Below are 13,506 nucleotides of genomic sequence, written 5' to 3' on the forward strand. Positions count from 1 at the left end.
TTTCAGTCAATAAAGGTGTGGAGTTTTCACAAATTTCATTTGTTCTAGAGAAGTGATTCATACGAATGGCTATATCAACCAATGTACGTGCCTCTTTCTACTTGTTCTTTGTTTAAGGTTATTTTGTACTTAAGATCAACATATATAGCCGACAAAAGCACATCATTGTTCATAAGTCTTGTCTCCCTGCGTTGCATAGATGCCGTGATTGCATCAGCTAGCTTGCCACCAATTTGGGAAAACTTGAAGATTAGAGTCTTCCACTCTTTGTAGAAAGAACCTGGTGTCAAATGTGCGGATTGCATTTGTTTTGTTGTGAGGAAAGGATTCCTCATCAATTCTTCCAATTGTTTGACTTCATTCCATTGGTATTCTGTCAGCGTGAGATCAGGGTGTGCCAAATCCAGTAAAGCGTCCTTTAATTCCAATAATCGTTGGATCATAAGGTAGGTACTACCCCATCTTGTTGCTTGGTCAATGATTGCACCTTTTTTCAATCTCCGCTTTAGAATGGCATCAATCTTAGGTGTCCTCGCTGTTGTAGCAACTTTTCGAAGTTTGCTGATAAAAGTTTCCGCATATTTTTCCTTGAGGCCATCACGAATAGCTAACTGCAGTGTATGCACTGCACATCGCATATGAGCTGTTGACGAAAATTCTACCATTCCTGACAAAGCTCTATCAAATTCTTCATTTAAATCACTGGTGTCTTCGTCAACTTCCACTGAAATATTCATTTCGTTAAATTTTTCCACAGTACTAGCCATATTTGAGGCATTATCAGTAATAATGGCCAAAATCTGCTGTTTTTTAGATCGAATTCTTTGAGAACAGTTTCAAGTGTGTGCCGCAGAAATTCACTGCTGTGCTCTGCTTGGGTATCACGCACTACCAACGTTAAGCCAACCACTGCCCAAATCTGTCGTCCAGGATTCTTGAAATGATCTGACATCTAATTTACGTCTCTTGGGAGAAGCCATTAAACCTAATTTCATGAGTTAAATTCTGTAAATATATCTTAACCCTGCTGAACAATCATCTTTTCACAAATTGGGACTAGGTGGGCAATTTTGAACACTTAATTTTTGTTTAAGTTTGTTCCTAGTTCTATCATACTACATTTACAATTGAACACTTCACTTCTGCGATCTATCAACTGGCAACACTGAAAACAGCAAGGGGCAAATGCAGCGTTTTCAAGGTCTGGTGACTTCAGCTGATAAAGTCCAATGTAAAATTTAACTGGCTGGTTTACTGCTGCCAGCAAAAACCAGTATTCTGGTGTGAAGATGTTGTGATAGCCTAACCATTTAGTTAGCCCTACAGTTAGTGATGTAACAATAATGTTAGTGATGCAACAATTGCACTTTCTTTAGGTGATACAACGTGCGCGTCAAATGATTTGGCGTGCCATGAAAAATCATCTCGCGTGCCACTTGTGCCAGGGGTTGCCAACCCCTGCTATAGGTTTTAAAAATAGCAGCCAAGACAAATTATTAAAGTTTGTTATATTCAATACTGGAGCTGGAGCTGATAAATATTTTGTAGCTCCAGCTCCACAAGAAATGTTTAAAAAGGCTCCAGCTCGGCTCCGGCTCCGGAGAAAATGCTTGGCTCCAGGCTCCGGCTCCCCAGCCCTGGTTCGATATCAACCACACTTGAGTGTGCTTCTGCCTGACTCTGCATATTGGTCGATCAAAGTGTAAGTCGGCCATATCTCTTTGGATATTGTCAAGTGGCAGATGAGCCCAATCAGTACAGACGGTGATACTGAACTTGAAGCTGAACTTGAAGCTGCTCGCTCTCCTAGCACTCAATCTTGATGTAACCAGCCAGGAATCCCTGCACTCAAATGCAGGCGTCCATGTTCTTGGGAAGGGTGTGGGGCAGTGTAGCATCTTGCTTGTCGCTACCACTCTAATAGCTACCACAAACACAAAGTTTATAGATCTTAGCAGTGTAAGACACTTGGATGTGTCGCTTATTAGAGAGAGTGAAATTCAGACTATTTTGCAGCTATTTATTTGGCTCTCAAAGCACTGGTTTATGGTGAAGTGTAAGAAACGTTTGAAAGAAATTTAACTTTGGTGCGCATCTGCCACAAAATTACAGCCCGTCACATAGGAGAGTTTCATGTAAACTTGGTATTGTTTCCATGGTTACCAGTGGTATCAGCAGTGGCTTTTCCAACAGTAGTCTCTCCTGCTCATGTTTCCTTTTTCCCGTCGTATATTTCTTGTTGCTGATGTCGGATTTTAGCCTGCGGTGTGATATGAACAGTAAAAGTTCGCTAGCTTAGCCCTGAGTGATTAAAAAATGCAGATAACTTAAAATTGAGGGGAAAGTCCAAAACCAAATTGGCCTTAAATCAAAGAGTAGTTGCCGATAAACAAACTGGAAAAGGGAATTTTAACAATATGTCACAGTGGTTAAGCAGTTGTTGCCAAAAATGTATCGAAAATTTGGTCTCCTGTTATGATGACGGTCATTATGATGTCACAATTGAAAGACAATATGCTGGCTGACTGTTGTTTGCATTAGATATGGCTGTAGTGGTAGGCTAGCTACAGCATTTGGGGTGGAATACGTCTCCAAATGTAGGTAATTAGTGTCATGTGCTATTTGTTTGCAGTATAGGAATGTTACAAGTGACAGAACATAAACTGGTAAGCATTCTTGTTTTAACAGAGTTGCCTTTACCAAACAAGCCTGGAGCCAAAACTGTACTGTAGGTTCCCATTTACATTAGCCCCTATAAATACGTAAGCGGTAAGCTGGTTTAGGCTTATTTAACGCAAAATATTCTTGTTATACACTTATGTACGATTTCATTAATACTATTTTTTTGTCAACCACAGAAAGCATTCCATTCATACTGATCCAAATCCTATTGTTTCTTTTATTGTGACATTATAAGAATTTGTCATAATGAATTGAATTTGCATTTTTTGCCACTTATTTATGACAGTAACTGCTTAACCACTGCATAATAGTACAAATACTTCACCTGTATATTTGCTGGGGACCACTCTTTGATTTTCAGCGAATTTGTTTTTGGGCTTGTCCCTCTCTATAATGAACTTAACCTGTATTTTTATATGTGTGAGATAAACTTGTGTTTGTCAGATATCTCTGCGTAAAAGATGGCTTGCTCTGTTATAAGTTTTAACCAAGTCAATTTGTCGTATTTAAATGATCCTACAAAGAACTCGGATCTTAGTGGGAAGTCCTTCCTCGTTCAAGTCCGACGTGTAGCTGAGGAGGCACAAGTTTCCATCTTGAATGATAATGGTATTCACTTCAGCTCGTTATAAGATCTTCATGGTGCTGGTTAACGATGACATAATTACATCTCATGTGGTTAAACTCGTGTTTTGGAAGAAACGCCAAATTTGAATTTTTTCTTCCAGATGTTTACTTGAAGTGTACTTTGACTCTGGAAAGTGACGATTGCAAGGTGGCCAGCGACCGCTACCTTATTCATGTTCACGCCGACTCAAGTATCATACTCAAGTTTTCTACCCCTTCAGGTAAAACAAAATAAACTAAATTCTTGTCGTATGAACGTGAACGCTTCTTTTTGTTCAGAACTAAAGAGATTTCAGGATTGCGTTGACTTCCGATCAAAGTCACCTTCAGCATTCGATAAACGGACTGAAGAATCATCCGCTGTTCAATATTTCCAGGCAAGGACTCCATACCTCATGTGCTTAGTAATGCAATAATTCATTATCAAAACATGCCTGTTATAATAGTCTTGTTTATTTTGTCATAGTTTTATGGATATCTCTCTCAGCAACAGAATATGATGCAGGTCGGTGTCTCGTAATTTCTTCACTTTGTTGTTGCTTGGTTATTGTTTATGTGATTTTTATGTATTTTAAAGGATTACATCCGGACCGGTACCTACCAGAAAGCGATGCTTCAAAACTACATCAATTTCAGAGACAAGGTGAGTTGGTGGTTTGTCAATCATCTTATTCTCGTCTCATCCAACTTCTTCAGGTTGTCCTGGATGTTGGCGCTGGTTCAGGAATTTTATCGTTTTTTGCGATGCAAGCGGGAGCAAGGAAGGTCTACGCCGTTGAAGCGAGCACAATGGCCGCCCATTCCAAGAAGCTTGTATCTTGCAGCCAGTACGCAGGTGTGCTTGCCACTGTCATTGTGCGAAGCCGACGCACAACTTGATCATAAATCATAGAAAAGTTGTTAACAATTATATTGCAGAAAGATTTTCAATAATATGCAGTGCCAAAAACGCCACGCACACGTTTGCCCACATCTGTGACGTATGTGACAGCGATTATAACATCAAGGACGTGATGTGTGCTTAAAGCAAACTACAAATTTTCACTTAATATTTTAAGGTTATGTTAAGTGTGTTGTGCTTTGTTTCCGTACGGGTCAAAGTTTGGTTACAAATGCAAACACATGTGTAAATTCTGGTACAGATTGTTTTATGTAAAATGAACCAAGTATCATAGCACCAAGAAAATGAGAACAAATGACAAAATTGTCAGCCTGCCAAACGTTTTACAGCTTGGACTGTATATCACTTGCAGATGAAATTTTCATGACACCAGAAGGTGCAAACCATCATGAAAGAGATTGAAAAGCACTGATCTAAATCCACTACAAATGTTTGAAAAATTTTTCCCTGACATAGTTACTGACAACTGTTCATTGACATAAAATCGACTTTTCAACTTTTCATGCTGCAGGACGCATCATTGTTGTTCCTGGAAAGATTGAAGAAATTAGTCTTCCAGAGAAAGTTGATGTGATAATATCAGAGCCGATGGGCTACATGCTTTTTAACGAGCGCATGTTGGAGACATTCCTGCATGCTAAGAAGTTTTTGAAGCAACAGAATGGTGAGTTGTCTTGTGACGTCATCTCGTTCGTTGCAGTAAACGATTATGACCTCACAAAGGTCTCATGTTCCCCACCGTCGGCGACCTCCACATCGCACCTTTCACTGACGAGTTGCTTTACATGGAGCAGTTCACCAAAGCAAACTTCTGGTACCAGCAATCCTTCCACGGCGTAGACCTCAGCCCGCTACGAGACGACGCTGTGAGTGATGATGTCATGAGGTCGTTTTAAAGTTACGTGATGTCAATGTTTGTCTAGGTGGAAGAATATTTCAAGCAGCCGATTGTGGACACGTTTGATGTCAGGATATTGATGGCGAAGAGCACCAAACACACGATCAACTTTTCCACAGCCAATGAGGAGGATCTACACAGGATAGAGATTCCTCTTCATTTCACTGCACACACTTCCGGGACTGTCCATGGATTCGCGTTCTGGTTTGACATCGCGTTCATCGGCACAATGTATGTCCCTGCACCAGCTTTAATATCACCCTGGTTCGTCGTTTTCATCGCTTTTCTTTAATTAAACAGAAGCACGGTTTGGTTGTCAACGGCACCAACCGAGGCGCTGACGCATTGGTACCAAGTTCGCTGCTTGCTCCGGTCTCCTCTGTTCATCAAAGCCGGCGAGGTTATGCTTGGGAAGGTCGTTCTGCGCTCAAACAAAAGGTAGGTGCTTGCACTCAAATATGGTTGTTCTCTGACTAACAGCTGCTTCATTGGCAGGCAAAGCTATGATGTTGACATTGAAGCCCTGGTGGAATCTACCGGATGCAAATCGGAGAACTCACTTGATCTGAAAAATCCATTTTTCCACTACAATGGGCAACCACCATCTGTCCCTGCAGGTGAATGTCAAAGATGTCTTAGTCATAATGTCTGGTCTTGTTTGGGCTCAAATATTTCAAGCAAATATCTTGCATCGATGTTTTCAGGAGCCCACAACTCGTCCCCATCTGATCCGTACACTTCCAATGTTCCGTCTGAGCCACAGCCATCAAGTGGAGTGTCTGGTGCCAGTAGCAACTACCCTGGCTCCATCTCCTCACGCCACAGCTCAGTGCAGGAGAGCCAGGCCAGACAGGTTCAGCTTCAGCATCAAAATAACTACCAGGTAGCCTGCTTGCTGGTCTAATCCCAAATCTGCTTTTCAAAACATTTTTTATAAATTCTAGAACCATGAGGGGGCTTTCAACAATCATCATAACGGGTTGAATGCTTACTGCAGCACAGTGCCACTTAGTAAGTATGGCGTGGTCTTGTTCAGTGCGGTCCAAGTCAAAACATGACTCTCTTAAAGTATAAACCAACCTAACCAGACTTTTGTTTTTAGTAAGTGGGGGAATACCCTATCCCGGTCCTTCTCACGCGAAAACATCGGCGGGGATGGGTGAGGCGGCAATCCCGCAAAATCTTCAGCGCAACTCGGTGCACAATGGTTCAAATCTTTATTACTAATCCTGCCATGTTGCTTTCTTAACGCACGTATTTCCTTTCTATACAATAATGCCGCATCGCTCTCCACTGCACTGCCACTAGCTGTCGCAGTTCACAATGATCATATTCGCATGAGGTCGCTGTGACATGTCCAGACTTTGGTATAGAACCATATATGATTTCTATGAAATCATCACCCCATCTGTTGAAGTTCGACGTCAGTGCTTACTAACAAAATCTGGAAATATTGTAAGATTTTGTCATCGTGAGATTTGAAGAAATTTTTGACTTGGTGCGCCAATTCCTCAATTTGCCTCCTTCTGAAGGAAAGGCGACGATTGTGGTCAAATAAAACTAGATTTTGCAAACACCCATTTAACTGGTGAAGGTTTTCTACATAGATAAAATAAGAAGGGTGCATGATGTCTATAGACATCAAAGAAGTTTTAACAGGAACCATTCATGCAGTTCGCGTTGCATTGTGGATATTATATAAGAAGAAAGAACACTGACATGGATGAAGCTACAGTCGGTTACTTCAGAAGTTAGCTTGATAACAAGGAAATATATGCACGGATAATACTGTTATTTAGCACAATTCTTAGATGAAACGCCGAAAATCTTTTGGAATGAGTTGTCACCAGGGAGAGGTTTAGATGTCTATGGTGTTTTGAAAGATGCGAAGAGACCATTTTAACTTGAAGGGGTGTCAGACACTTGAAACTAAGATTTTGTTTGACTCTTACGTAGGGCTTCAAAAACCTTGTTTAGACCAATCAGAAGTCAACATGGTTGGTGTTTTTTCCAGCCTGGAAATTACCCGATCAATTCGCCTGATTGAGTATCTTAGGTCGCTTGCAGAATTAGGCTAAAAATAGCCATGAGAGTAGCTAAAATCGTTTTTAGGCCAAACATTCTGGTGTCAAATTTTCGCCTCTGTTAGAAAACTTTGAATCATGGTTTTTTGATGGCATTTTATGGAAAGGTAGTTCAAAGCATAATAAATTAACATGCAAAATTTCAGAAAGCCCCATGGAGGATTTTTTCGAGTAATCAGTCTCTTAGTAAAATAACGGTATAATAAAACAACGATTTTTTGGTGTATGACGCCTCCTTAAGAGGGTATTTTAATTTAATTATCTTTTAAATTATCGGACTCTATTGTTGCGTGCGGATAGAATAGCCTACTCTGTAATGAAATGGTTGTATACCTGTAAGGTTGAACCATTTCACTACAATGTTTGTCAGTTGAATTGTTTATTGTGGGTGATGGATGATGTATGAGTCTCATAAGGTCATTGTCTGCTTTTTCCAATCTTAGACTTAATTGTTCACCTTAACGAATTATTGTCTTATGAAGGTGACAACAATATAAGTTGTCTAACTTGATACTGAACTTCTTCAAATCAAATTCAACAATGGTTGCACAGAAATGACAACTATATACTGTAATTTTATCAGTGTTAAAGTTAAGAAGGGGGCAATTCCAACAAAGACTTCTTATCAGCATAGATACTGGAAAACAACGTGGAAACGTATTAAAAGGGAGTGTTTACACGAAGTTTTTCAGAGCAAGTTTCCAAATATCAAATGACAGTTGAAGTGTTTGCTAAAAACAAGTTCATTAACTTTAGGCTTACCATACGTCCCGTTTTAGCCGGGACAGTCCCCCTTTTTAACGTCTTGTCCCGGCGTCCCGATCAGTCGGCCAAACGTCCAGGTTTGGCATTCAGTCAGCCAGCATAGGCATATCGCATAGAAGCCATACAAAAACATTAGCATGTTCTTATTATTGTTTTTGCTGTGTAGCGTACCGGTAGCCTACTTCTTGAAGAAGAATTCGTGATCTTGTTTGTTATTTATTTCATTGTATTCGATAAAAATGTTATTGTGACGTCATATGTCGAAAGCGTCCCGCTTTTAAGCCACAAAATTATGGTAAGCCTAATTAACTTCAATCAATTACTAGAAAACACTTTTGCAAGAAATGATGTAATGGTATTAAAAATTCCACCCAAGCCGCTACAGAGTAGGCTAAATTGCGATCTGATAAACATCAGGTTTAAGAGGTTCTTGGTAGTTTAAAAGTTAAGTAAAGTATCAGGCTTCTAATGGTTGGCTGTGACTGCCAAGTGTTCTTCCCATGCAACAATATTTAATCGCCTCAAAATCTTTAAAACTGAGATCGAATAGTAGACTATAGAGAAGGGATGTCCAACCTTTTATTATAGTTGGCCGCATTGTCACTTAAAATAATTGAATGGGCCACAAAACCTATTAAATTTCAAGAAAAATGGGCACATGAAGTACATACTTTTGGAGTGAAAATGACTAGCGGGCCGCAGGTTGGACATCCCTGCTATAGAGTATAGAGCGTGTATTGTGGAGAACTCACACTACCGTCTGTGACGGTGTCACAAGTAGAATGGGTTATGGTGACAAGTAGAATGGGTCACAAGTAGAATGGTTACAAAGAAGACAGTTGAGCAGTGGACGAAGACGAATGAGATGTTGATTGGCCTATAGTGTTGTCTCACCATTGTTCCCTTTAAACATATTGCTGCTTTGTTAGTGTTATCACTCATCATCAGTGCTGTAACCAGGACATTTTTCAGGACTCGAGTCAAGTCAAGTCATTTAGGAAGTTGACCTAAGTCAAATTACTGATTGGATCAAGTCAAGTAAAGTTAAAATACAATGCAAGTCAAATCAAGTCATGTCATTGGCTATAGTATATAGCCATGTCCTACCGAAATTCTTACGAGAGATAAAATTATCTAGCATTTTATTTGAGAGCCGCACAATAAAATTTTTCGAGCAATAATACAAACTTACACGGTTTTTCAGTCACAAAATGTAAATACAAAATCAGATATTTCTTAATGTACTGCTTTAATGTGAGACTTGCTTTTGAATGCAATTGCACTTTGTTTTGATATTGATAGGAATTTTTGACGCTGCTCATCGTAATTGGTTTATCATATTTCCATCTGTCAGTTTGTTGTGATTTTTCGACTTCACAATCTTTAACTTGGAAAGAATGATTAACACAGATTTGTTGTTCCCATTGCTGCTGTGATGCGCATTGCCAATTGCTTGAGGTTGGGGAATTTGTCTTCATGGACATATTCTCCATAAAACTCAATTTTTCTGTTTTTTCCGAAAAAATGCTTTAATTCCTTACTCGACTGATTAACTCCATCTGCAAATACATTGGAGCTGATTCCACCTGAACGTCAAATGGACACATAAAAATGTGGAATAAATTGTCAATTTTTTGTAGAAAAGTGAATCTTTCATTGAATGCTTTCAACAACTTGTTGATTTCGTTGGCGTATTTACAAAATCTTTGCTGTCACTTTCGAATCCATTCAATAATGGAAAGTGAATAGCCGATTTATATTTCAGCTGACTTTCGTAAAGTTGAAGTTTCTTTGTAAATGCTTGTACATCTTGATAGGTCTCTGGGGTCAATTTATTTTCGCTTTGAAGTTTTTGATTGAGTTCATTTAACTTTTTTGTGATGTCAACAAGAAAAGCTCAGTCTAAAAGCCACTTATTATCATATAATTGAGGAATGTCATCACATGTTTCTTTCATAAAAATTCGAATTTCTTTTTTCAAATCCCAAAACCTTTCTAAAGATTTGCCGCGACTCAACCAGCGAATTTTCGTGTAAAAAAGCACAACTAATTACAAAAAAGCACAACTAATTTCACTACTAATGTCATAACGTGAGACATATTTAATACATGTGCACACAAATTTTCCAAGTGCAGAAAACAATGTTCTGCTTCAGTTTGCTGGAGAAACAAAGTAACCGCTCCAACATTTTTGCCGATCATTGATGGTGCTCCATCTGTTGCGATGCCGATAAGTTTTTTCAAATCCAGTTGCTGGAGTCCCACACATCTGATCACTGCATCTTTAATATCGTTTCCAGTTGTTCTAATTTTAAGCTCACAACGTCCAGAAATGCCTCAGTCACATTCATTTGGCTGTCAACGCCTCTAATAAAGACAGCCAATTGAGATGTGTCAACGGTATCTGATGTTTCATCAAAAGTCAGCGAGAAATATGCAAAATTCTTCGAAGTTATTTTCAGCGTTTCACGTATTTCTCTCCAAATGACCTCAATTCTACGTGTTACTGTTTGATGAGAAAGACTAATTTTGCGAAATTCTTTGACTGTGTAAGATGCGACTACTTCAGCTGCTGCAATAAAGCACTCTTTTATATACTCGCCGTCCGCAAAGGGCTTCATTTTTTGCAATAATGTGTGAGATGCGCATACTGGCATGTAGGCCTACAACTACTGCTGCTTCAGCTGATTACTTTTGGAATATGTTTTGCTGAGCGTTTAATGAAGTTTTGAGAAAGTGCAGCTTGGCTTTTCGTTCGCTCACTCAAGTTTTTTTATTTTTTTGTGTTACAGTTCGTAATGGCGTTTCAAGTTAAAAGCTTTTAAACTTGAAATAGATTTGCGACATATCAAAAAAATAGATTAAACATACGGCCTTTTCTTTCACTTGAACAAAGAAGTACAACTCTTCCCAATCCTTCTGAAATTGGCTGTTTTCGTCTTCAATCTTTCTTTTTTTATTTTCAGACATGGCGATAACTAGGCTAAAATTTATATCTTGTGCTCTTAAGTCACTTGCACGTTCGTCGCTTTCCACCTCTCTAATTATGATGACGAAATGAAGCTACGTTCAAACAGGGGATCACGTCAATTAACCGTGAACAAATTAACCGGCGACAATTGGTCTTGATCAACTGACCGGCAACAAATTGGCCGGCGACACAAATCAACCGCTATGCATTTTAACCGTACAATTGTATGAAATAAGTAGTCCAAATTAGCATCGTTGTTTATTCAAATTATATGATTTAAGACTTTAAGTAATAATGATTTATATCATTTGTGAACCGTGACCTGCTTGCTAACCATGTGCTTCCAGTTTCTTTGTGTTATATCTGGTCATATAATATACTACCATCAACTTAAACACAATAATTCAGCACTTGCACGGTCAATTTACCTCCCGGTCAATTTTGATTCCGGTCAATTTACGTCACGGTCAGTTGTCCCCGGTTAGTTTGTTCGCGGTCAATTTCACACGGTTAATTGTCGTAGAACCTTCAAACAGACAGGTTTCGCGACCAGGCAAAATTTAATGACATGCGCTAATTATTACGTCACATTAAAACTGCAAGAACCGTTGTTAGCATTATTACGCATGGTTACAGCAGAATGCTCTTTCTTAATGAACTGCCACATCATTATATCACATCGTCAGTGTTTTATTGGGTAGTACTAGTGTACTTCTATTGATATTTTATCAGGAAGACACCGTAATTTCCCAAAAAAGTGTTTGTACAAATTTCTTGTTGTTTTCCCAGATTGGGCCTCGGGCTGGACATGGCTGGGCTATACCTTTAACCCAGGGGTGTGCAACCTTTTGTACAAGAGGGCCAGATCCCAACAACTGGTTGAAACCGCGGGCCACACCTTTAATTAACATACACGTAGTTAAAAGCACGAAATCAATAACATCAATTCTCATCCTCCAACTTTCTCTTTTTTGTCTGCTGCAAGTTTACTACAAAATTAGCCATTGCAGAGTGATTAGTAAATCTGATATATATTACAATTATTTGCAGAGTGAAAAGTTTGTAGCTGAAAACCAGTTTACAGTAAGTCAGTCATTTCAAGGTGCTAGTTAAGACTGTTACATACTTTAGCTGCTGTATCTCTCAGATTATTTACTAATTGCTTAACCTTCAATTGCCCTTTCTTACTTATTTAACAGCGTCTACATTTTCCTTGAAATGCTAACTGCTCAGCAATTGACATCTTTATGAATTGCGTTCTTGCTTTGCACAAGCTAGCCGTTAGGCCCTAATCGTCTGTCTGTGACGCAAGAATACCCTAACCGTTAGGGTATTGTTGCGTCACAGACATTCAGCCAAGGTTTGATTCAGCACTGCAAGGGGATTGGAATTGATTGCACATAGCAGACTAAACTAAATTAAAACTCGTTTCGCGGGCCGCACACCGTCCAAAATTGTCACTTCTCCGCGGGCCGCATATTTTTCCTTTGCGGGCCGCATTTGGCCCGCGGGCCGCGGGTTGCACACCCCTGCTTTAACCGATCGTTCGCAATGAAATCAAATGTCTGTAATTCAGTTGGTAAATAAATTAACAGCCAAGATTTAATGACTTGGTCAACTTACTTTCCGAGACTCGAGTCAAGTCAAGTCATTACCTCGAGTCATTACAACGCTGGTCATTATTGTACGAGGTGCATAATACATTCAACTTGGTATTTTATTTCTTTGTTGCCTGATTATTTTGATTGGTAAAGTTTGTGTAGTGCAGCAGTGCTCACTAGGAACGAAACACGCCTTCTTAATTTTTTATTTGGAGTCAGATAGCTCTGTAATCAGTCTTTTGACCAAATTCCACTGTTACCAGGAAGACTCCAGGAGCCACATACGCCACATTTCTGGCCCCTAAAGTCACAAGGGGAATAGGCTTTTTTATGTCTTCATTCCTTTTTGTTCATCGCATTTCTTTGTTTGCGATCACTTATTAGATATAACCAGTGTGATTGTGGCAAAAGAGGCGACAGGATTAGATTTTCTTTGTTCTCCAGAATGGTATTACACCGTAATACTGCAATAGATTAGCAAGCATTATTCTAATTGAGCAGCTTGTGTTCCTGCGCTGAGAAATTTTTTCCCTCGATATGGATTTTTACGTTTAATTAATGACGTCATTTCTCAACGACGGAGCTCAAGGGACCTGTCAACAATAGTTCGAGCTGTTCGTAAAGTTCCTTTTACTTCATTCTGATTTGTGGGACAGTTACTTTAAGGGAAACAGTACTGGGATAATTTAAGCAAAATCTTAAAAGAAATGTTTACGGAATATTTTCTTTAATCGGTATACAGTGCAGGCATTATACATATAAATTACACTAGGCTATTATAAATCATAGAATATACAGTTGATAAGCGGAATGGCTTATGGCAGTATGGCTATACATAGGCTAGGGCCCAAACAGTTTTCCCAGTGCGTCAAAGTGTATCCTGTAGCCTAGACGACCAGAAAAACATTTTGTTATGGGCCGATGGATCCCAGCCTGGGGCCCGCGAGTTGCACTTTAAATCCTCACCAACAGCCTGG

General features: G+C 39.4%; 1 protein-coding gene across 1 annotated transcript; it reads left to right on the forward strand.

Annotated features, from left to right (window-relative positions):
• Positions 1-2,960: 2,960 nt before the first annotated feature.
• Positions 2,961-6,688, forward strand: LOC143459871 (histone-arginine methyltransferase CARM1-like). The gene is made up of 14 exons (XM_076957178.1): positions 2,961-3,291; positions 3,411-3,530; positions 3,589-3,686; positions 3,776-3,814; positions 3,887-3,952; positions 4,006-4,144; positions 4,722-4,874; positions 4,934-5,076; positions 5,134-5,339; positions 5,409-5,546; positions 5,604-5,725; positions 5,813-5,991; positions 6,053-6,119; positions 6,211-6,688. Exons 1-14 carry the CDS (start codon positions 3,144-3,146, stop codon positions 6,333-6,335), a joined length of 1,743 nt encoding a protein of 580 aa, XP_076813293.1. The 5' UTR covers positions 2,961-3,143; the 3' UTR covers positions 6,336-6,688.
• The last annotated feature ends 6,818 nt before the right edge of the window (positions 6,689-13,506 follow it).

The sequence above is a fragment of the Clavelina lepadiformis genome, chromosome 5, assembly GCF_947623445.1.
Source record: "Clavelina lepadiformis chromosome 5, kaClaLepa1.1, whole genome shotgun sequence".
NCBI lineage: Eukaryota > Metazoa > Chordata > Ascidiacea > Aplousobranchia > Clavelinidae > Clavelina > Clavelina lepadiformis.

What these genes read in the sequence shown, in the direction of transcription:
- LOC143459871 (XM_076957178.1), top strand. Translation starts at nt 3,144, where the DNA reads ATGGCTTGCTCTGTTATAAGTTTTAACCAAGTCAATTTGTCGTATTTA. An exon ending in TTCCATCTTGAATGATAATG is followed by an intron (nt 3,292 to 3,410) that starts GTATTCACTTCA and finishes TTTTTCTTCCAG; the next exon opens with ATGTTTACTTGAAGTGTACT. An exon ending in AGCATCAAAATAACTACCAG is followed by an intron (nt 5,992 to 6,052) that starts GTAGCCTGCTTG and finishes TATAAATTCTAG; the next exon opens with AACCATGAGGGGGCTTTCAA.